The following is a 24341-nucleotide window of genomic DNA, read 5'->3' as shown; positions in this document are numbered from 1 at the left end:
CAGCTAACCAACAGAGGCCGGCAGCAAGATGAGGAGACAACATCTAACGTTTGTAGTTTGTATGCACAGTTTATCTTTATAGGTTACAATGATGCTGAATTAACAGGAATACTGTCGACACGTCTTTATCTCCTGTTCCTAGAGTTTGTTTTTGCAGACATGTTAGGAACAGTTAGTCACATTTCTCAAGGGCGTTTGGCGTTCCAAGAGCAGGATGGGAAATGATCTCAAAAGGAATCTGGTTGTGCCACTAGTGACCCTGCAAAATCTAACAGTGTGAGACTAAAAACTCAGTCGATAGCTGTGAGAAGGTGTCAGACTTCAGTCTTTTAGGTCTCTTCAACATCTGAGTGTACAGTAGGCATTAGATGTACCTAAACTGGCAACTAGGTGTAAATCGAAACCTTCTGGATTACCTGGATCGCTCTAAAATGTATATCGGATGACTATGGAAAAGCACATCATCGTAACGTCAATATCCTTCGAGCAATGAAGAGTCAAACGCACATTTGTTTACACCTTTAAAATCACAGTTCTGATTTTAAACAACCCAACAGCCATTGGCAGAGTACATGTAACACCTCTAAAGCAATTTATTAGAACAGGGATGTTTGCAGAGAAACTTTCACCGTCATGTGGCTCAAACAGTCCTACAAGAAAACCGCTCCAGCCGTCTGTATCAGTGCATCGCCAGCAAGTCTTTGCAGAACACAGCATGTAAAGCTTTAAATTCACTCCATCGTAAATGTTCAAAACGCCCCTGCCCCCCACCCCCCCACCCCCCCGCTTCAACCCCCCAACTGAAATATACCCGCTTCATTAAAAGAAAACGCTCGCTGGGAACGCTGACACAGGTGGCTGAAAGCACCATTAGCTTACATTACATTCTGTAGCTCGTGATTGTTCCACGATGACAACCGACATTTCTTTCAGACAAATTATGCATTGGTGCTGCTGCACTGACAAAATAAAAATTAAAAAAAACAAAACCAGCAAATATGGTTTACAGAAGAGGAAGGGGGGGGAACAATCGTCAAAGAGGACTGGTGTTGATAAAACCAAGTGCTTCGAGATCTGAAAGACATTGGAGATTCTCTAAGAGCAAGATATGTCCACGGTCTACCTACCGTCCTCACCTAGATTTCAACAATCACATCTCAAAAGACAGTATCAACTACTTCAGGTGAGAACTTTTGAGAGTGCCAAGTTCAGAGCAGAGGAATACTTAAATTCTAAGTAACTAGCTGTCAGATTCACACATTCAGTCTCACTTTGTTGCGCACTCACACTCGCACACACTCACACAAACGTATCCTTAGCAAAAAAATACAATATTTGCTTAGTGGTCCTGAAGAAACGAGTAGCACAGTCTGTATGACCTACGAGGACCAGCCTAAAAGATATACACATTGGGCCCTGGGACACCCTGAAAACACAGGTAGCACATCTGGATCAGGGGATACAAAGCATCACTAACCACTGGTCCACCAAAAAAAGGCAAGCTATTTAAAAAAAAAAAAAAAAAGAAAGAAAAGAAAAGATAAAGGAAAAGAGGCATTTACTTTCACTGCACGACAAGCAGAAAAATACCGAGCTTTAGTAGGAAGTCACTTTGCCTGATCACCCATCCGGAATTTGTGCCTTGCAAAAAGAGGATGGGTAGTCAGGAGCAGAGTAATTACACTTTAAATGCATGTTAAGCCATACTTCAGATATCTAGTACGAGTATCCTATGTAGTGTAGTGCTACCACATCAGTGTGTATTACTGGGAGGAAAACTCCAGTACAAAGTCTTTTCTAAGATGACCCCATAATACTGAGCTGAAGTCATGGGGGGGGGGGGGGAGATACACACACTTCAATCTAACCGCAGAAATGCATAATTTCAAGCAGCACAAAAAAAAAAAATATCAATGAAGTATGCATAATCTCTGAAAAAGAAGGAGAAGAAAAAAAAAGTATGAAAACATCCCTGCTTTCATGTTCCTAAATACAAAACTTCAGTGTAACAAGAGGTCCTTTTCCCGCCTTTTTTTTGTCTTTTGTTCTCCTTTAAAACAGGTAAAATTTTTAGTCCTCTGGTGGTGTGAGTGGTATGGGATGACAGTCTTTCTTTTGTCATTTAAAATCTTTTTTTTTTTTTTTCTCTGTTTTCTTATATACTTGAAGATGTGGTAAGCATGCAAGCCTCGTAGAGGAGGGGCCCCGGAAGGGCTGATGGGTGGGCTGGTGGTGGAAAAGGTGCCTTTAGGCCAGAGCTGGGAAGGCCTCAGGATCATCCACGTTGGGGACTGACACGCCACTAGCCTGAGGGGACAGACACACAACAAACAGGTCAAGGTTAAGGGAGCTATGATCAATATTTTCGCACTAGAAAACTACACTCATAAGTAGGGATGCACAGATTTATTGGCCGCACATGGGTAGCCAGGATGGAGGTGCAAATGTTCAGGGCGGCCTGAAGGGGACCCCTCAAGAACAGGGCCTTTGTACATGGGATACCTGCTCTACCAAGTGAGCTACTGGGCGCCCCCTAGAGACGATTTACGGACTAAACATTGCTTTGTTGACCTACAGCCAATTTAGAGACACCAATTAATGTGCGTGTCTTTGGACTGTGGGAGGGACCCGGAGAAAACTCACGCTGACATGGGGAGAACATGCAGACTCTGCATAGAGGGGATGCCCCACCCCGGGGTTCGAACCTGAAACCCTCTTGCTATGAGGTGACAAAGCTAACTGCACCACCGTGCCACTAATGAAGGGTTTAATTACTGTAAAACAGTTCAATAATTTATTATATTTTAGATTTTTTTGTTTCTCTGGCACTAAAGGTTTAATAAATAACAATAAAAACAAAATAAACAACAACATAAAAACCCAGGTATCGGCTATCAGCCCAATTGTTATTTTAAAGATCAGTGCATCCCTACTTAGGAGAGAGCAGATCTCCACCAGGTGTGTCTGGAGGCGTGTGGGTGTGGAACACAGAGTACAGGGAAGGCTGTGTGTCCAGTGTGTATCATGACTAAGTGGGTGAAAGCAAATAATAGAACAGCTTAGGACAGTCTGGTATAGTTTACAGATTACATCACTTCACTGTAATGCAAAATACACTGTTGGAAAGATGGTCTTTTCACAAGTGGGAAAGCTGTGTACTCGTCACTGCTAGTTGGTGATTCATGCTTTTTTCTCTGTGATTTTGTCGATCACTTACAGGCCCAACTGGCCGGTTGAGATGAGCAAGAAATCAGCAGTGAATGACCGTTTAAAACAGTCAGTTAAGCTGGTTTTTCAACAACTGTGAATCACTGCAACCAAGTGAGGTCATTAAGCATACAGTCATAAATGTGCACAAAAAATATCAGGCTGATTGGCCCAGTAGTTAGTGAGATAAGCTGTGGACAGAGATATACACACACGGCTGGCGGAGATTATAATGAATCACATCACACATTTTTTGCTTTTAATACCTTACTTACTTGTATCATTATAATATTGACTGATTACTTTCTCTTTGGAACTTCAACATACTTTCCTACAAAACTCATTTTTAATTTATTATTGTCAAAACAGAAAAGGAGCAGTACAAGAACTCCCAAAACTGATAAAAATATTAGTCAAATCCGTAAATATCGGATTTAAGTAGAGCTGAAACTGTAAATTGATTAATTAAATGACCAGAAATTTGTCTGCAACAATTTTGGTAGTTGTTTAAGTAATTTTTTAGGCAAAAAATAATTTTGATTTTTCCTCTTTTTCTTAGTTTTCTATGATTGTAAGTTGAGTTTCTTTGGATTTGGACTTTTTTATTGCCACTCAGAATAAAATTTAAGACCAGTTTTAAGAAAAAATTAAAGAGAAAAGGAAAAAAAACATGAACCGAAATATTAAGTATTTAACCATATATTTATTGTCACTAAAAACATGACTTTTTGGAGATATCTTTTTAAAGCTATCAATTATTTCAAATTTTACAATGCAAAGTCAGAAAAAAAAACAATTCATAAAATCCTACTTCCCATGTTTTAGTATTTTTTAGACTTGAAAGACTGATTTTAGACATTTTAATACTAATTAGGGCATTATTTTTAGATGAAAGGAGAGCAAGAATATTTAATATACCAGGTTAGGCTTTAGAAAACTAAGGATCATTATTTTCCAGCATTTTAGAAACCACACACTGAGAAAATAACTGTCATATTGATTGATAATGAATGTAATTGTTAGTTGCAGCTGTAGAATAAAGAATATTTAAAACAAGTTTTCAATAACCAGCAGTTAAATACTATTATTTGTGACTTACGTTAAACTGTAATGACACACCATCACTCCACAAATCCACCTGAGCACTGACATGAGGTCACTCTGTGAGTCTCGCATCACGGGGCATGCTGTCACTGCTCTGTTATTTCAGGGCCGTAGTGGTTCCACAGCAGGTTTTCCAAGTCAGTGGTTTTACAGCCTGTTCACAGTCACTGAGCTAAATCCTCTGTGAGGGACACTAAACCTTTGTTGGTAGCAACTACAACAGCTTTCATTGTTACCTTTTCGGACCGTCCTCCCCCGCGTGCCGTCCTGCTGCCTCCCCCACCACCGCCGCGGCCTCCCCTGCCTCCACGAGCTCCCCCACGCCCGCGGCCAGGGCGGCCCAGGTCGCCAAAGTTGATCTCCAGCTGAGATGTGATGTCGTTGGCTGGTTTGCGGAAGTGGTGGTCGCTGGACTCATCAGGGGCGCCAGGCTGCTAAAAACAGGTGACAGTTTGTTAGACATTAACTGCACTCTGTACTGAGAGGTTTGTCTTTAACTTCTTCCACTTCACAAGGACGCCAGCGTCCTAAGCTGACCTTACACTCTTTCAGAGGCTGTGGTGGGTTGAGCTTTAAAACTAGAGTAAGATATTGGTATCATAACAAACTAGAAAACCAATTGTCCATGTCATGCCAGCTTCTCGAGTCGGGGGTTAAATAACGCTCAGAAATCAGGCTAAACTGTGGCAGGGGAAAAACTGGCACGGCCATTTTCAAAAGGGTCCCTTGACCTCTCACCTCAAAATATCTGAATGAAAATGGGTTCTATGGATAGCCACGACTCCATAAACAGTTACTGAATAGCATAAATCAGGTGTGACTGGAAAGGTGAGACTCTTGTGGATTAAATGAGCCCAATGTTAGGGTGCTTTCAGACCTAGAGTTGCTTTGGTCTGAATCAGGGACTAATATTGATACAAAGTTGCATAATTGTCTAGAGGTGGTTCATGTTCTCACGGCAGCATTTACAAGCGGACCAGATCAAATGCCTTGTGTGAGAAAGCTGCTCTTGATTGGTCAGAACTTCCATGCGGGAAAAATCCAGGAAGTAAACAAAACGCTGAAGAAGAGTACACTTGCAAGATGTGCTGAATGTGCATATTAAGGCAGTACAGGAGGAGGTGCACATTAATAATCCTCCAGGACTGTAACATGCTCATGTTTAACCCAAACAATGTGTCATGTGACTGCAGTTGGTTCAGATCAGGGTTGGAACACGATCTCACCACAAACGAACCGCACCAGAGTTCATTTGTAACCAGCTGAGACCACCTCTTCAAGAAGGTCTCAGTCCAGTTGTTTTGGTGTGCACCTTAGTGTTATTGCTGTGTTCATACCTGCCTAAATGAACAGCACTTAAGGGGCAAATGAACATGAGTTTGACTGAACCGAACCAAACAGGGCAGGTGTGAAAGCACCCTTATTTGTACGATCTTTGTACGTCATTTCACTGAAGTGAGACCATGTTTTTGAAACCTGACCTCACTGTATAAAATGACCTATTACGACCTCTGAGATAATCACAGCTTCATGAAACTTTACAGCTACGAACTAGAGACTTCAAGCATTCAGAGGACATATGGCTTTCATGGGTATATTGACTGACTGACTGACTGCCCCCCTAAAAAAGGACAAAAATGGGACTATGGCAGGGAGGAGGTAGTGGACTTAAACCACTCACCATTTCCTAACAGGTGGTTTAATACAGACTGTTACCAGTGAAAGTTTTCATTTCCTGTGTGGATGAGAGATCAGTGTGAAAGCTGCGGGCACCTTGTTGTACAGAGTGGCTGGCTCTGCTTCCGTCTCTGCGGCGTCGATCAAAGCACCAACAGGCCTCTGAAATTCAAACACAACAGAGGGTTTTTCATTAACACCGTGTCAGATGAGCTGGCGACACACAGGAGGATATGCATCTGAAACTGAGTCTGTACGTGCTACACAGAAGTCGAAGCCGTTTGAAGGAGAAATGTGTTAATTTTTTTCACAGCAATTTAAAATAGATGTTACAAAGGGAATTATGATAAATTATATATCATAAAAAAGACTTTGGTGCAGTTATTTCTTCAAATGTTTTTCATGTTAAAGAATATTATGATAAAGGTTGTTTGAATTTGTGTTAATTAAAAAGTTATTCTTTTAAAATGGAGATTTTTCTGTTTCCCTCACACAATAAGGGGGATAAATAACAACAAAAACAAAATAAACACCACCAACAAAATATCTGCATTAAGCTAAATTATTATTTTAAACATTAAGTATCGGTACTGGCACAGAATTTCACCATCAGTACATCCCTAGCACGAGCAGGTGTAAACAGCTGCAGGAGTTTAAAGGTTTCTCTTCCTTTTCATATCATAAATCACCACACTCACATCTTCACTCTTGGACTTGTGCAGCACGTAGCCTTTCTTCCACTGGCTGTCTGCTCCTTCGTTGGGCTTGCGGATGTTGAACTCCACCTTGGTGCGCTCCTTGTCCTGCATGGCCTTCCACTCGTCCAGGGTCATCTCTTTGGGGCCTTCGTTTTTAACTTCTTCGACCTCGTTCTCCCTGGAAAGCCAGCACACAACAACAACAATGTAGGACCTGGAACCTCCAACTGCCAATCCTCTTAGCTCTATACATGCTCTCTAATCCTGAGGCCAAAAGGTCACAGACAATGTTGAACCCATTTGTGCTAAAGCTTTGTGATGAAAACGCACATGCAGAGATAGTGTTTGTTAGCGCTGGCCGATAAAACAATATCAGCTGGGAACACGATCAAATTTATGTTGATTATGATAAGCTTTGGCTACTTTCACTCGATATATCCAACAGCCTAACACACAGCAGAAACAAACAGGACAATAGTCTGCTGCCTCTCTTCTCCTCTCTGCTCTGTCACTGCCTGTTTGCAGGAGGGCAACATTATCGTCGACACACACAGAATGGACAGCAGCGTAACTTCAGATTGAGCCCACAGAGGAGGCAATGAAACAGACTTTAAGGTATTTTTCACTGGAGTCAACACGGGACGGTATGATCAATTTATCAAACACCTGTTGAGCAGGCAGAACACAAACTTGCAGGGATGCGGCGGTCCGGCTATTCTGCCCGCAGTAACCTGCTGTCTCATCTTAATGAACACTAGTATTGTTTTACACAGCCTGGCAGTTCTTTAGGTTAAAGTGCTGGAAGTGAACTTACGTTATTCTCTAAAGATGAGGAATTATTTAATACATTCTTTTATCACTCACAATATATATTCTGAACCCAGCCATGTTTAAACAGTTAAATGTTGTAAACTACACTCTAAAGTCAAAAGGGTAACGTCGCTATTTTCCAACCTGCAGGGTCCAGGTTTCCCTGTGTTTTTGAGTCTAAGTGACCAATCCGAACAATTTTCAAAAGTTAGTCTACCAGGCTGCAATGTAATCCCTGCATTCAATTATGCAACGTCAATTCACGTCCGCTAAAAGTGCTTTGGTTTTGTCACTGACAGGCTCAGATTGTTATTGTAAGTGTCTGACAACATTGTGGAAAGGATCCTGACGGAGATAGACCTTTTTGTTAAAGAATAGGATCCTTTTTGTTTAACCTGAAACAGCCCCAAAATTGCTATTGTCAAAACCACCAGACCCCATTTAAATAAATGGCAATTTTATAATCGTAAAACACACTTCATCTAAAGTCAACAAAACCAAAATAAAACTCACAAAAAGTGTCTTGCTTCGTCTTCTCACTGTTCCAACAATTGTCACCTCTAGTTGGTTGAAATAAACCCTTAATTCACCCAGTTAGATGTGGAAAATATACTGGCTTTATGCATGCTTAAATTACTGTTTATTTAAATGGAATCTGGTGGGTTAGAAGATGGCGACTTTGTAGCTGTTTCTGGTTAAACAAAAAGGATCTTACTCTTTAACAAAAAGGTCTATCTCTGTAGGAATCCTTTCCATAAGGTTGTCAGACACTTAATAATAATCTGAGCCTATCAGTGGCAAAAACAAACACTTAAACTGGACATAAATTGACAGTGCATAATAGGTAAACACCAGTGTGATGACATTTTACTCTGTAGTTTAAAGCAACCTTTTCTGGAGTTGTTAAGCAGATGAGATCCATAAACTGAACATCCACCTGAAACCTGACAGGAAATGGATACTCACTTGTTCTCAGAGCCGGCGGGTGCATTTTCCTCTCCCTCTGGGGTCGTCTCTGGAGCAGCAGTCTGTTCAGCCTCACTGGGAACAAAGACACACAGCCACCTTGTCAATACTGATACATTTCCTCCAGCTGAAACACTATCTCTTAATGCCACCTTTCCAAGATAGCTCACAAATGCACATACACCAGCACGCTCTACACTGTGCTGCATTCATTTTATCTAATGTTATTACAAAACTGATATGTAAACATTTCAGAGTGAACACATCTTGTTCTCTTGGTGTGTGTTCCATAACCTTTAAAGCACGGTATGATCCTGACACTAGGCCTGGATAACAATATCCAATAATACTTCTGTTGGATGTTATTTTGTCCCAGAATTATTGCAATAAAGAGTATTATTGTCATTTTGAGGCCATTTTGTGTCACTGATATAATAAGAATATAACAGCATAATAATGTAAGTACACCCTTTCAAAAAGCAATGAACTAAGTAATATTCATAGCTTTGTTTTCATTAGTTTATAATCACTTTAAAATAAGAACCACTGTGCTTTTGCTACCTGAGAATGAGCCCTTCATATCGACATACAGAGCGGTTCCACTACTATGTTGTTCTACAGTAGCCCAGAATGAACAAAACAAACACCGGCTCTAGATAGGGCCCTTTGTGTTTTTGTATCAGCCACTGTAGTTCTCCTACATGCTTGGCACAAGGGCTACGTTTCAGTTCTGCAGCCTCACCACTAGATGGCACTAAATCCTACACACTGGACCTTTAATACAAAAGTTGGCAAACAAAAACAAAACCAAGTGATGCCTCTTGCAACTCAAAGACAAGCTTAGTGAAGCTCGAAGAAGGCCTGGGAGACTGACGTTTTGCCGGAGTGGAGGATGAAGTTGTTGGAACTACAAACAACGGACTTCATGGCTTGTGGCCAGAGGTTGGCAAGCCAACGACTATCAGAAACGTGCCTATTTCACTCCAAGGACGCATTCACACTGGCGCTATTTGGTCCGCTTTAAATGAACCCTGGTCCGCTTGAAAACTGGGGGTCCTGGTTCACTTGCAAGTGAACTCTGGTGCGGTTTGCTTACAGTGGGAAATGCAAACGGACTATCCAGCAAACCAAAGAAGGGGATGGATTTCCGTTTTAGGCTCTGGCCAATCGATGAGCCGGGTTTTCATCATACTCATGCTTTTCTTCTTCCTGGTCAGTGGTCGTTTCAGGCAGTACCTCTCCCAAACGAGCAGCTGTTGTAATTGCGTGACGTTGTCCAGGCTGTTTCGTCCACTTTAAAAAGTGCAGTGTGAAAGTGAACCAAACTAAATTAAGGTGTAAACTTTTTTTTGGCATTCCCCGCCTAATCAACCCCAGTCCCCCGGACTACCCTGGTGTGAATGTGCCCTAAAAGCGCAGCTGCAGGCTACCGGTAAGCTACGCTGTGTCATCTCTGACGTGTTGTTAGATTTTTCTTCAGGCTCACGCAAGTAGGCAGGGGTGGAGTCTTAAAATGGTTGGGAAAACTCTGCTTTGCATTCAGGTAACAAGTTGGCGAAAATGTTCCAGGGTTGGAAATAAACATTTTTGTCCACCTGCTACTGTGGCTGGTGGATTCCAAAATCTACCAGCCAATCAATTGATTACCATCATTTTTCTGACTCATGAGTGAAGTAAACACAATGGGCAATATCGAGGTCAGCAAAATGATCAAGGTCATGTCCGTACAGCGTACAATAAGTCGATAATATAATCATTGAGACAGGCCTATTGGACACTATTGTGTAAAATGTTCCATTAAAACTAGAGCACTTCTTTATCTTAACACAAAAATAGAGCCACATCACAAAGACCACACGCAGTACACAAAGTCTGTACAGACATCAGATGTGCATCATTATCCCGCAGACAGCAACGCTCAGATAAACAGGCCATGTGTCTGCTCTTGAACACTCACCTCACTTCATCCTTCACGGTGCCCCAGTTGTGCGAGCCGCTGCCACTGCGCTTCTCCTCAGTTTTCTGATTGCTGGAGCAAACAGAAAGGAAAACACACACATAAACACACTTATGTGCGCAGCCTAAAAATACTTACAGCCCACAATGAACAGTAATTCTACACCCAACAACAACAACAACCCATGACCTCGGGTCAAAAGCAGCTTAACTGAGATGTCATTAGGAAGCACTTTCTAGAGATGTCATTGGGTCAGACTGTTATTCAGTGTCAAGTATAACTGTATACAGTATAACTGCTGATTGATTTTTTTTTTTAGGTCAGTCTGGCTTTGGTTACAAACAAACACAAACACTGACGCCTGGTTCTGGCATCCTTTGGCAGTTAAAGAGCTCGAGAAGGTGCCTCTTGATAATAAATAAAGATTCAACAATGGGATGCTTTGGTGAGTGCTCATTTCTATTTATACATTCGCTGGTCTGCTGAGGTCTCAGTCGAGGTGTGACTCACGATTTGTCACTGCCGCTGTGTCTGTCGAAGTCTCGTTTCCCGCGGGAGTCAAAGCCTTCTCCTCTGCCCATGCCCCGTCCTCTTCCACCACGCCCACCCCGGCCGCCACCACGCCCTCTCGGGGGCCTGTCTCCAGAAGGCCTGACGGACAGAAACACACACCAAAATATTATTTTAAAAAGTGTTAGGACGACCTTATCAGTTGGGTATCGGATGATATTCACCCTGTTGACTGCCATCACCTATTGGCAAATAAGATGGCATTCACCAATGGCAGTGGCCGATGTTTTCCTGTTGTGTCATGTCAATTTTGCACGCTAAAAGCAAGGCTCGAGACTAACATCGTCCCACAGACAATAACACTTCATTGTAAACATCAATTCCGTTCAGCTATGTGCACTTTTACGGGGTATTTAAGGTGTATTAGTGTAAGTGTTTAAGTGTATTGTGGTACGTGTAAAGTGGGATGTGTATTGTGTTTATAGTGTACAGGGGTTTTATGATGTTTTAAACTGTATATTTCTAATAACATTCTATGTCTATAAAAAAACTATAAAAGCCCAACTAAGGCCAAGAGTTGAAAATTATAAATAATAATTAAATAAAAAATAAAAAATAAGTCGGCAGGAGCTAGTTAACGTTAGCTGCTAGCAGCCAGTGGCCGGAAGTAACAGCTAACGGAGGCTTTACTGAGTTTTAACATGATGCGTTCAAGCTCTATTCAGTAAAAATGAGTCACAGAGGAAGATAAATTACAATGATAGCACGATGTGTTCAAATGTAATAAATTAAAATACGTTTTTCGTGTTAAAGGTCATATTTAAAGTTGTTTCATAAATGTGCATGGTTGAATTTGTGCCCATTCAAAGAGTGTGTAATGAAAGGCTGAATTATATAACAGTTGTTTTCTATCACTAAGATTTCTTTGTTTCCCTGGCACAAAGGGGGGATAAATAACAAAAACAAAACAAACGACAACAAAAAAAAACAACAGTTGCATCAGCCCAAAATTTCTCAGCCGAGGCGTGATCAGCACTTATCTCATCTTTACAAGCTCATGTGACACACATGCATATCCGTTTCTAATGTCAGTGACAGTACAAAGTTTCACAAACACATCTACACAAGGCTGTGTAGTGATACTGAGGTAAGTGAGCTACTATAATATCAAATCCTAATCTTCCATGCATACACCCCCACAACCATCCTGTGATGGCACCAGACAGCCTTGAGCTTATCAGCATGTTTAAATATGCTCTTCGTCAGTTACCACAGCTACCCACTTGTCTGCGGAGAACTCTCCACCTCCCTCGGGCTTGTCTTCGGCCGGCTTCTCGAAGCGGCGCTCGCGGGGAGGTCTCCGGTCAGGCCTCTTGTCTCCAAGTCGCCCTTCGCCCTGCCCACCCTGATGCTGGGAACCAGGCTGGCCCTGCTGGTCTGGTCGTCGGCCCACTCGCCTGATACCTGACAAGGAGAGGAGCACACACATGGAGTCAAACCTCATATCCGTTTGTGTAACACCTCCTTAGTGTGGTTATTAGTGCATGTTGATGTTGATGATGTGCAGTAAAGTGCAGACTGTGATGCAAAGCTCCAGTCAGCAGCTTTAACAGCAGCACCTTGCACTTAGTTTCACTGCTCACTGGTAACACTGGGCCCCTCTCGCCATTAACTAGCTGCAGCTGCTGGTGAACTCAATTTTTAAAATCTAAAAGCTTAAAAACATATGCTCACCAATCCAAACAAAGAGCCGTGTCTAGTTTCCCACAGCACGCAGGTGAATTTTGCGCATAACGGAGCTGCGTAGCCAGTGCATGAAGCATCCTCCTCCTCCTCCAGCAGCAGCAGCAGCAGCAGCAGCAGACAGTAACCCTACACTACACCTTCCTACAGGATGCTGCCTGCTGGAAACCATCTGCGACACAGGCTCGCTGCTCTGCTCAGCACCTCGCAAGTGGGCTCACCTGAGCTGCTTCATAGGTACACCTCTTGGTGCGTAGCTAACCTTAGTGTGTCCGGTTGACCTCACGCTGTGTTTCAGAGCAGCATCAGCTAACGCAGCTAACAGGAGATGCACATGACAGTTGGTAGGATAAAGATGGAAATAAACATTCACAGCACATAACCAAGAGAGGAGGTGATTTTTGTACCTTCTTTCTTCAGTGGGACCGGAGCCTGGGACTCTTCCTTCTTATCCAGCAGCGGGTTCTTTCTGTCCTTCTGTGACTCCTTCTTCGGCTGCTTGGCGGCTTGAGCCGCGGTCTTGGTGGAGCCAGCGGCGGCCCCCTCCTTCTTCTTGTTTTCGGCAGCTTTCAGGATCTCAAACGGGTCGGACTCGTCGTCCAATAACTGGTCGAACCGGTTGGTTACGACGCAGCCGAAGCCTTCTTGCAGTTGTCCGGGCATGATGGCGCCCCTTCAGCGGGATTCACCTCCGATTCTACGAGGCTTGATGCGAACAATTCGCTGGATGCTGCCACAAGATGGCTGGGAGAGCTGCCCCTTCTCTTCCGGTGCGAGCAGCATCCGGGACATCGCGCGGCGCGCACCAATCTGAGCGCACGGTGGCTGCAATGTTTTTATTTACATTATGTAACTATGTGCTCTCACGTCCTCCCTGAATAATCCGGGCTTTAATTTCCGTGAGGAAGTCACATGAAAGGAGAGCCTTCAATAGTGTCACATACACCAGCTTCTACTGTGTAAAGAGGACATGAAGATGTACGGAACGAGACATAATAAGGGACTGTTCGGTGTTTATGAGGGGAGAGGAGGTGGTGCAAAAATGGAGCACATAAAATATTTTTTTAAGCACTGGGGAGGGACCAATGTTTTATTTTTGCTTAGGAGAGGGCCATAGAAATTTTGCATGTATTTTTTTTTTAAATTATTTTGGGAAGACAAGTTTTTTTAAAAATTGATGTTTCAGATGTTTTTATTGGGTTTCCACATTCCTGACAGTTGTTGGACACATCATGTGTTATGAACACTTTTGTCAGAAAAAAAAAACAAAAAAAAATCAGATCTTAAAATAATATTTTATTAAAATATAACATCATTTTACTCTATTTCTAATTTAAAATTTGTCCAAAAATAAACGATAAATTTTTAACTTTAAATCATCAAAGTTTAAAAAATCTAATAAATAATTTATGATGGAAGGAGGGTCATGCATTTTTGGCCAGTCACTTAGGGAGGTTCAATGAAAATATTTGTAGCTTTGGGATGGGTCCAAATAAAAAAATAAAAACAATTTTAAAAAAGTCCCCCACTCCTTCTGTGATAAGTAAAGAACAGTCCCTAATGTGAGAATAATATGCTTGTGTGTATTTAAATAAATATTCCAAGTTGACACATTTCTACTCATACACCAATATGAAAAGCTCTACGTGGATACTACACAGTTATCGCTAATAAAAACTCAGTAGTACCTTGTGTGTGCAGCTGCGACTACGCTGATGCTACAGACACACATATCATGAGATTAAGTGGGATTTGTCAGTTTATAAAAAGCAGCAAATGCTGTGTTGAGGGCCAGCGGGGGCACGCTGGGGAACAGCTGCTGGTAACATATCTGACAAGTCTGGCCTCTGTACAGGCAAAGCTGTCACGCTGGCTGAAGATAAATTCAGGCACATTTTCATGTAACTTGAGGCTTTTCTTAAGAGTCATGGATGAAATTGATTTAAAGAAATATTCGGGCCTGAGGCACACGTGGATGTTTGTGATCATAACTCATACGAGAACGCTGCTGCGCTCAAGATTAAACGCTAGAATGAAAGCATTGACTAAAAGCCTGGAAGATTTCCCTGATTAAGTTTCAGTTGTTTTGCTGTTTTTTTCTGAAATGGCTTTAAAGAGGCTTATGATGCATATTTTAAAGTGCATCTTCTCTTCTTTCCCTTTTCTTTATAGGATAAGACTGAACTTTATTAATCCAGTTGGATATTTTTTGCCAGAGTGGGACCTTTAGAGTCAAGTGAGTGACTGCTTCTAAAGTCTTTCCCCAAGAAAGGGAAATCAGGGTTTCATAAAAGAATAGAAAGAAAGAAATTTTTAATAACTTCATCAAAGTAACTTATTGCATTGATTACTTTCCTAACAAATGTTTTAAACTGGTCAAAAAAGCAGAACATTTCTGAACATAGGATGTGAAAGGAAGACATTCCTACATGGTGGAAAGATGCAAAGCAACAGAATTAATGATATACTCTATATATAAATGTCTTACCGAAAAGAATATATTTGGATGTAACCCTTTGTAATCACCAACATTTTGATTAGTAACTGTAATTTAATCACATTTTTTCTCAGAAACTGTAACCGATTACAATTACATTTATTTTGTAATTTAATTAAATGCAACTAGTTACTCCCTGGCACTTAAAGTTAGCGATGCTTTTTGCTACCCCAAAACAGTTACATGTAAAATTTCAGTGAGAGGATATCTGTAAAACAAAGCTTGTGAATAAGAGGTTGTAAAAAGGATGAGCTGTATTATATTGTGCTTTGTCAAACATCTGATTTATTCATACACTTTGTTTGATCTGTTACAGACCTCTGCAGTTAACACACCAATTCTTTCAGCTAACTGTGCATCATAATTTATGTTTTGTGGTAAAAGACAGCGGGTGGCATTCAATGGCTTCAGGAAACAAGACTATACACGAACAGCTAATTAAAGTTTGTGAGGTAAGAAGCCTGTTGTAGAGGAAACCTGATACAGATATCAGGTGAAGATGCAGCAGGCGGTGGCGTCTACGTTACAAGGAAGCAGCAAAGGATGAGACTCCTGCTGGTTACTGATCTCATTGGGACTCAGTATAAAAATTCAGCAGGGTCAACTCATGAGACACAAGTGTTTTTGTCTTACTACATTTTAGGGCAGGTTTGTGAATGATCCACCCTTCAAGAGATAAAATATATATCTATAATATTAAGATACTACAAAGTACATTAAGTCAGAGTGCTTATGTAGAAAAGACAATAAAGACACATGGTGTAATGGTACATTTGGCATAAATGAAAAAGATAAGAGCACTTTTATTGCTCATCATCACAAACTGCACATGGTCCATTTCCCAAGAGCAAAAGCGTCCCTTACAAAAGACAGACTTCTACTCTATGTCGTTGAGGTACTTTTTATGAGCTTCCTTTTTAGCATTTTCCTCACTCAGTTTCCTCCTGACTGCCTTCTCAAGTTCAAGAAGTTTTGAATAGAAGACTTCAGACATTCCTTCATCGATGTCCATCTGAAACACAGAACATCTCAATTTATTACATGTAAACGGTTTAAAGGTTCTGTATGGGACATTCAGAGCGTCAGTATAGCAGCAAACTTCTATCTGCTACGTAAAGATATAGTGGAGTAATGGCGTCCTGAGCAGAGAAGGAAGTCCCTGATGTCAAGAAGGCATTGTTGAGGAAGTGTTGCACACACACACCCCAGTTCCCCCCTCGTAACACCATTAGCTCTGTTAGCACTATGTCAATGGATAATTAGGTAGATAGCTAGGGTAATTTTGCTTCTCTTAATTTTACTGCACTGCACACCATCGACTTTTGGTGGGAGCTAGCTAGCAACGTTGCTCATTCAGCAATTCCTGCTAGTAACGCTGTCCTAATCAAACAGTGTCACTGAATTTTGAGCCACAAACCCCCTCTAGCATTGTTAGCTATGTTGTTAGCTCTGTTAGCACCGTTAGCAGTGTAAGCGCAGCTGGTGTTGCTAAAATAGTTAACAACGCTAAACAGGTTTTGCTGCTCAAAATGAAGCTGCTTACTCACTACCTGGGGGTACTGGAGGGTGGCCACCATATCTCTACAGCAGCAGTAACTGCCAAATAAGCGTTTCCGCTAGCTAGCTCCCACCTGCTCCTGGTGGCGTGCGGTACAGAGCAGCCAAGGCTAATAATAGCTAACCAGTGGAGAGTAGAGGGTGGGCAGTGGGCACTATGTTTCAGCTTGTTAATGTAGCTAGCCGACTGCCTGTCAGCAAAGCCAACAGAAAGTAAAATAAAAGGCGAGACTTACATCACAAAACATTAAATTTTCAACACCTCTAAATGGATAGCACTTTGAAAAGCAGCGCTAAAGCTCAATGAGTCAATGGCGCGCCGGACTAAAAGGAAAAGCCTCTTATATTTCATGTCTTTGTTTTTATTCTGAAAAATTTACTAGTTAGACAATGGGCACTGTTGCTGTTGTTTATCTGTTTATGGAGTTAGTACCGTTAGCTGCTAGCTGCCAGTAGGGTTATCACACATTCTGGTGCTCCACGATTGTTCTCTTTTTTGGGCGACTGATCCGGAAAATGACTAGTCTTTCCTGGAACACAAATTGTCCGAGTTTTTTGTGAAAATGTACTTCTCATTTAGCATGTCAGAGTTCCAAATTAAACCAGATTCTTCTACTAACATTCTGTTTTTTCCTCTTTACTTTCAGACATCCAATCCCATGTCTGTAAACAGGTAAAAAAAGAGTAGAACCCAGCAATGATCAGCCAAATGCCTATATGACATACGAAAGTTTGCCTTGTCCCTAGCAACTGTTGCACGGGCTGTCACTATCTTAGGGAGGCTATCCAGTCATCTCACATTATTTTGTGGCTACGGTATTCCCATGGGTGCAGATCCCGGGGGGGACGGGGGGGGACATGTCCCCCCCAAATTCTGAAAAACACAAATTGTCCCCCCCAATTCTAAATAGCTTAAATGATTGAAATTGAACAAATGTATACAGTAGTCCCTATATACTGGGAACAAGGGAAGATGATGAGGAGAAATGGGAATCCGTGAGAGGCGAGAGATGAGAACGTGAGTGGACATAACATGCCTGAGACCCTGAAACTAGAAGTAGCATTAACTAACAGCGAAGCAGTGAAAAGGAGGGTGATGGCTGGTTCCATGTATTACTGGCTGTTTAAGAGAAATAAACAGTAAAGTTAAGCATATGATTCTCTTTGTAGTGCTTTTTGAATGACTTGGTGATGATGATGAGCCTCTGTGAAATTGTGAAATATGCTGGCAATCTCAAGCGCTCTGTCGGCATGATTTGCACGTGCGCAATTAAAAAAAAAAATCACAACTGATTGTGTCCCCCCCCAAACTTGTCATCAGATCTGCACCCATGGGTAGTCCCTGCTGTACCGTCAGAGCTTTACACTTTATAACTGACACATGGGAGTGCAGAGATTATTTTGTTTTAAAAGCCCCTGATTGGATGTCGCAGTTCGGGTACTCTCGCATTTTGCGACGCTGTTGGGATGATTACGATGTCGAACGTCAGTTTTGACAAATCACCACATGCATCAAAATCCTGAATCACTCTGAAACGACTTGACAAAACGGTACATATGGTTTCTGTACGTTTTTCAGCTTTATTATCAGTGATCAATTATTTTCCAGCCACTGATGTACTCAGTCTGTACATCTGTGTCCATAGCAACCAGTCCCTTTAACCCATTAAAGACTGAATGGAGATTATGCGCTCCTGTTTTTTTTTTATCATGAACAAGGTATAAACCCAGCATACTCATGTTACTCTTACACTAATAACTTTTCTTATTACTTCAGTAAATGGTCAGGTGTAGTTCGTGAAGCTTGTATCTATAAATGGTGTGTTATTAGATTGGCTGCATGTCAGGACAAAGAGAGGTAAGAGGGACAACAGGGAGTCCTACAACTATTAACATATTATATTTGCAAATATGATCTAACGTCCTGCGTCGCATGTCAAATGTCCTGGTGTTTCACAAATCAAATGTGGCAACCCTAGCTGCCGGCTCAGCCACCACTATTTTAAAAATCGTGTCCAGACAGCTCATACGCTCTGAATTTCTCATAGAGCCCCTTTAAAACTTTTTGAGGTTTCCTGCTTGGTATTCTATAAAAAGCATCTGAACTGATCCCAGTCTCTCTCATGAATATTTTAACAAGTGCAATGCTAAGATTCAGGTTATCAGAGGTTCACACAGAGCAGGCTTGAGCAGTATAATGTCTGTGGAAGCCGTGGTCTCTGGTTACTCACCTGTCGAGGCTGAGTGTAATTTGTTCCAAGTCCTGATGTTAAACTGTGATATTTTGCTCTCAGATCCAGAGACTCAGGCTTTTGAAGAAACAACCAGTGCTGTGAGAAGCCAGAGAAGGACTTTAGGTTTATAGTATGTTCACTGACAATATGTAATGTGACGTATGTTCATATGGACAGCAACAGGACAGGTGGACAGCATACCAGCGCCTCTGCTCCGTTGTACGGTGTGAGTGTGAACGTGTTGGTGAAGATCCTTATCTGTTCAACACAAAAAGTTAAGATATCATGATACCATGAGACAGTTCGTACGTAACTGCAATCATGTTTAACAGAGATTAGCAGAAAAAAACATCATCACTCACCAGCCACATGATGGGCATGATGAGGGTCCAGAAGAAGGAGGGGAGGATACCATAGGTCAGATTAGTCATCACCAGTCCAGGACATATTACAGAGGAGAACAGCCCCTGTCACAAAGAGAAGAAAACATCAATTCCACATAACAAATTAATGATTAAAGGGACAGTTAACTCCCAAAATCAAAGATACATATTACTGCTCTCACCTGTAGTGCTATTTATCAATCTAGATTGTTTTGGTGTGAGTTGCCGAGTGTTGGAGATATCAGCCATAGAGATGTCTGCCTTCTCTCCAATATAATGGAACTAGATGGCACTCAGCTTGTGGTGCTCAAAGCACCAAAAAAAGCAATGTCTCTTTCCAGGAATCATGACCCGGTTACTGAAGATAATCCACAGACCTTGTTGTGAGCAGTTTCATGTCTTGTCTTTAATGTGCGCTGTCACAAGCATGAGCCTTTTGTCCATGAGTATATGTTTCTATATTCCTGATGCTCACTTTGAAAGCACCGCAAGAGGTGGAACAGTTGATTCATGAAGTTAAAATGAGAAATTATCTACATGATAACTTCCTGTTTCTATACAAAAACCTAAATAAGGTGGAAGACAGCTGGAGGTAGATCGCCAGAGAGCTGAACGTCTATCATAAATGACCATCAATAAAATAACAACCTACTTGCTGTTGGCTATACTTAAAGTCATTTCCAGTGAATATCACAATAAAAAAAAGATTTCTGTTTCAAGAGTACAAATGTAGAAGGACAGCAAGTAGGCTACCTACACATCTGATCTGAAGTTTGTTTACATGGAATAAGAGTGCACATTTAATGGATTCGGTGCGGACAGAAAGGTTCCATGTTTCGGTCATTTGCTGTTAGGACACGTTGTCATTATGTTTAACTCAGGAGCAAGGGCGACACCTAGTGGTGAAATTCGGCATAATGGCCTGGTCCAGTCTGGCTTAATATCAAACCGGTTTGAAAATCTTTACACCGGCCAAACCCCGATAGATACTAAGCATTAAGTCACAGTTGTAGAGGACGCTCCACATTTTATACGCATAACACACAACATTTTTTCATACTTCCACTCCCCAGGAACTGATTTGGAGCAACACCCTTCATATGACAAACCCTCCACACAATCAGAGGACAGGACACTGCTTACAAACCTGGCTGTTCTTATGTCTGTTGAGTGCCACGCTCAGCATGTCTGATGCGTACTTGGAGGAGCTGTAGGGCTCCGTCCCATTTCTGTGCTGCGTGTCCTCGATGCTGAAGGCGGAGCGGCGGGCGTTACTCGAGGAGGTCCACACTATCCTGGAAGTGTGGTATGCCGAACACAGCAGAGGCTCCAGCTCCCTGATCTGGACCACAGAGACTAGAGACATCAGCGACATGACTTTTGTATCAGCGTCATTTATTGGGTAATCAACTCACTGCCATAGTCAAAAACAGAACAGGTTCCTCAACTGTTTTTTCATGACATATACTGTGCCACAATATTTCTTTCTTTCACAACAAAACATCATGGACACAGTGATAGCAGATTTTACCCATATTATCAATCCTAATAGCTTGAGTTTTAAAGAATCTATCTGCCATAAATCCAGCTGCATTATCATACTATATACTGAGGACTACATGTATGTGTGCAGTGTGTTGTGTACCAGGAGGAAATGGCCGAAGAGGTTGGTGGCAAAAACTTCCTGCAGACCGTCTGAGTTGAGGCGGTCCTGTTGAGTCAAGAGACCCTCTGCTGTCGCAAACATGTTGATGACATTCCTGCAGTGACAGGGTACAAGATTACATAACAGCACGGACAATAGACAGGCTGCACTCGTACACAGCCATCAAGAAGCTCAGTGGTGTTGTGGAGGGTATACGCAGGTATACAGTTTACCCACCTATCAGCCGAAAAAGCCACTAGAATACATAGGAGAGTAAACCCACTTCATTCTCAGAAAGCTACCCATCTGTCTAGTAGTACACCCACCTCATCAACTCCCACTGCACCACTAAAGAAGCTTAAAATAAAAGTGGACCAGGGGCATAAATGGAGGGGCCAACGGACCTTTCCCTACTTCCTACCCTACTACTTCTGGCGCCCTTGCTTGTACCACACCTATCTTCCAACTCAGCCTTCATTGTGAACTTTTTTAGTGACTTTTCAGACCCTCTGATAACCTCCTGTCACCGTAAATGCTGTAGGTGCAGCCTGTTGACCTCTTATTACGATACAAGGTGGAGTTCTCAGGATGGCTGCGAACATTTCATTTACAGTGGCATCACCTGAAGGTGTCAAGTGGTGGAACGAGACAAAAACAGACTGGAAGGCGAGTCCTTCTCCCCAAAGCGTTCAGGCATCCTTGCTGCAGATTCAAACTGTACCAAAATAATAACTAGTTCTGTAAACACTGCTCCTGTATACTTAGAGAATACCAAATTAAAGCATGTGGTGCTTGAGCCATGCTACAATGTGCTTTCACTTGTGCATTTTAGTCAGTTCATTATGCCTGCACTGTACAAACGACTGCAAGCTGCAGTTCAGGAATGATCAACAGGTCAGAGTCTTATGACTTTGTCTTATTATTTTTCAATACCTCAGTATTTAATTGCTTTAACAATAAGAATTGAGACCAATGAGACAGTTTAATTATGTTTTAAATACAAGAAAGCCCCCAGTTAAAGAGTTTATCTTTTAAAGTTCAATAAACAAGTGATGTTTCCAAAGCCAGTGATTAATCCTGTTATAAAACGTGATCTCATTGTTGACCAAAATAATCTTGATTATGATATTTGCCATAGTTGAACAGCCCTTCTACACCTGTAAAGTTTCAGGATAGCGTCTTGCGCAGTTGTGATGCCATCACACTGACAAAATCTGTCCACAGACAGACTTATATACACCTGGCAAATTACCCAAATGGCTTTTGTGGTGGTTCCTGCTGCAACAGGTGTCTCCAGGACCACATTTTGTCATGATGACACACACACAGACTTACAAGGTGAAAACACACATCCCACTCTCACAGCAGGTAAAGACACAAAGCAAAGCAAGTGAGGAACTGGCTTTAGGATTTTACCTGGAGAACAGACCCTTGAAAAAAGCTTTGACATCCACCTGTGGATTGGGCATGATTCCTGCATTTAGATACAGAAAGTCGATTCTGTTGTACCTGTGGAAAAACACAGACGTGCATTGATCAATCTCAATTCCATATTCATAGATCATGTGAGAACAGGTATGTCAATAGCATCATGATGTCACCATATCCTCAGTACCTGTCCTTGATCTCCTTAGCAGCGGTGAGCACTGACTGCACAGAGCCCACATCAAGGTGCAGTAAGTCCACCTGGGCGTCGGTGTGAGAGGTCAGGAGGGCAGAGCGGGCAGCCTCGGCCCTCTGCATGTTCCTGCAGGCCAGACACAGGTGAAGCTGGCTGTCCTCAGTCAGCAGCCTCTCACACAGTGACAGGCCGATGCCGCTGCAGAGAGGGACAGATGGCAGACAAACACAAACTTCCCTCAGAAACTGTGTGATCACACTGATTTACTGCAGCTGGTTCATACAGAGAACTATTTATCAATTAGTAAAATTGGAGAAGAAATAATAAAGGCAGATTAGAAACATTTGTTTGCAGTCTAACAAAGTTAATTTCACAATGCACGTGGATAATAAGAACCTAAAATACTGACTGACTAATATATTTTGCTGTACATGTTGCTTTTGGCTTTTCTGTGATGTCTTAATCGTATTGTTTATATAGCCTATGTATTATTTGTATGTGTCTGATGAACATACATGAGGCATTATTACAGACTGGAAGCTTTACAGTCAGATTATCACAGATTTGAAGCAGTTAATCTCTCAGCAGGAGAGATGCTCTCCCTCAGTGACGCTACAATGTCTCTGCAGCCAAATTAACACACATTTTTAGTGTTTACAAGCTCGTGACAGGTTTGTAACATGACAAACGAGTGTCTAATCCTCGTGACAGTGACGCAGTTTTAGTGGACCCACCTGTTGGCGCCGGTAACAAGAACAACTCTCTTCATGTCTGACCGGAACTCGGAGCTTCTGGAGCTGACAACGGGACTAAGATACAGTTTTACACAACTGATATGAAGCTCTCTGACCGGTGCAGCCCATCGTCCGACTCCTCTGTACAACGTCAGCCTATGTGCACGAGCCGCTGCGTGGTGTGATTGGATGTCAACAAACAGCTGGCCAATCAGCTTCCACTACGGACAGCGAGGAGGGCCAAAATGATGAAAGAGCGCAACGATTGAAAGTGTCGGTAGGAAATAACTGTGTGAAATAAGTTAGTGGTGGAAGAAGAATGTGGAGGACAGAAAATGACAAAAGTATTAATAAATAAATTTAGTAATTATTACATAAATTCGTATATAAATACATTTATGAATAAATACATTTAGTAATAAATACATATATAAATATAATGTGTAAATAAATAAATAAATTTAGTAATTAACACATAAATATGTATAAAAGTACATGTATGGATAAATAAATATATAAATACATGTATAAATACATTTAGCAATAAATACAGAGATGAGTATCTAAATGCATGTATACATGATTAAAAAAAAATAGTAATAAATGCATATATAAATACATAAATACACGAATAAAAATGTGCTAAAAAAATCAAGGTTCAAGGATATTATTGACTTATTTATTATTATGAATTTATTTGTCAAATGAGCACAAATTACAAAAGCAGTTGTTGCCATTGATAAATTTGGATTAGACAACAATGCAAATAAGTGTATCTATATAATTATTATTATTATTATCATTATTAGAAGTAGTAGTCGTAGTAATAGTATTGTTGTTATAAATGAAAAGAGAGATTGACTATAAGGACATGAAGTAGTGCATGTTAAAAAAAATAACATTAATAAAATATGAAGAGAGGGATATAGGCCTAAAACAGTTGCATGAATACACAAAATGTAAAAGTGATGTGATGTGGTAAAATGTATGCCTGGCAA

The 24341-nt window shown here is 41.4% G+C and overlaps 2 protein-coding genes across 3 annotated transcripts; both read right to left on the bottom strand.

Annotated features, from left to right (window-relative positions):
* Nucleotides 1-508: 508 nt before the first annotated feature.
* serbp1b (SERPINE1 mRNA binding protein 1b) lies at nt 509-13459 on the bottom strand. Of its 2 annotated transcripts, none has more exons than XM_033651033.2 (9): nt 13080-13459; nt 12213-12393; nt 10930-11070; nt 10420-10491; nt 8463-8537; nt 6687-6864; nt 6085-6150; nt 4548-4745; nt 509-2307 (listed from the first exon to the last, which is right to left on the bottom strand). In XM_033651033.2, the coding sequence occupies exons 1-9, from the start codon at nt 13333-13335 to the stop codon at nt 2248-2250; spliced, it is 1227 nt and encodes a 408-aa protein (XP_033506924.1). In that variant the 5' UTR covers nt 13336-13459; the 3' UTR covers nt 509-2247. The 2 variants fall into 2 exon arrangements, with proteins under 2 accessions (XP_033506924.1, XP_033506925.1); XM_033651034.2 differs by having other exon boundaries at nt 4548-4742; nt 13080-13458.
* Nucleotides 13460-14970: 1511 nt separating this feature from the next.
* On the bottom strand, nt 14971-23495 carry LOC117271615 (3-keto-steroid reductase/17-beta-hydroxysteroid dehydrogenase 7-like). The gene is made up of 9 exons (XM_033649903.2): nt 23344-23495; nt 22604-22807; nt 22405-22497; nt 20989-21103; nt 20491-20685; nt 19323-19427; nt 19162-19218; nt 18958-19056; nt 14971-16181 (listed from the first exon to the last, which is right to left on the bottom strand). The coding sequence occupies exons 1-9, from the start codon at nt 23376-23378 to the stop codon at nt 16047-16049; spliced, it is 1038 nt and encodes a 345-aa protein (XP_033505794.2). The 5' UTR covers nt 23379-23495; the 3' UTR covers nt 14971-16046.
* Nucleotides 23496-24341: the final 846 nt, after the last annotated feature.

Source organism: Epinephelus lanceolatus, chromosome 12 (genome assembly GCF_041903045.1).
Source record: "Epinephelus lanceolatus isolate andai-2023 chromosome 12, ASM4190304v1, whole genome shotgun sequence".
NCBI lineage: Eukaryota > Metazoa > Chordata > Actinopteri > Perciformes > Serranidae > Epinephelus > Epinephelus lanceolatus.
The sequence above is the reverse complement of the archived record's forward strand: the minus strand, read 5'-3'. Positions and strand labels throughout refer to the sequence as shown.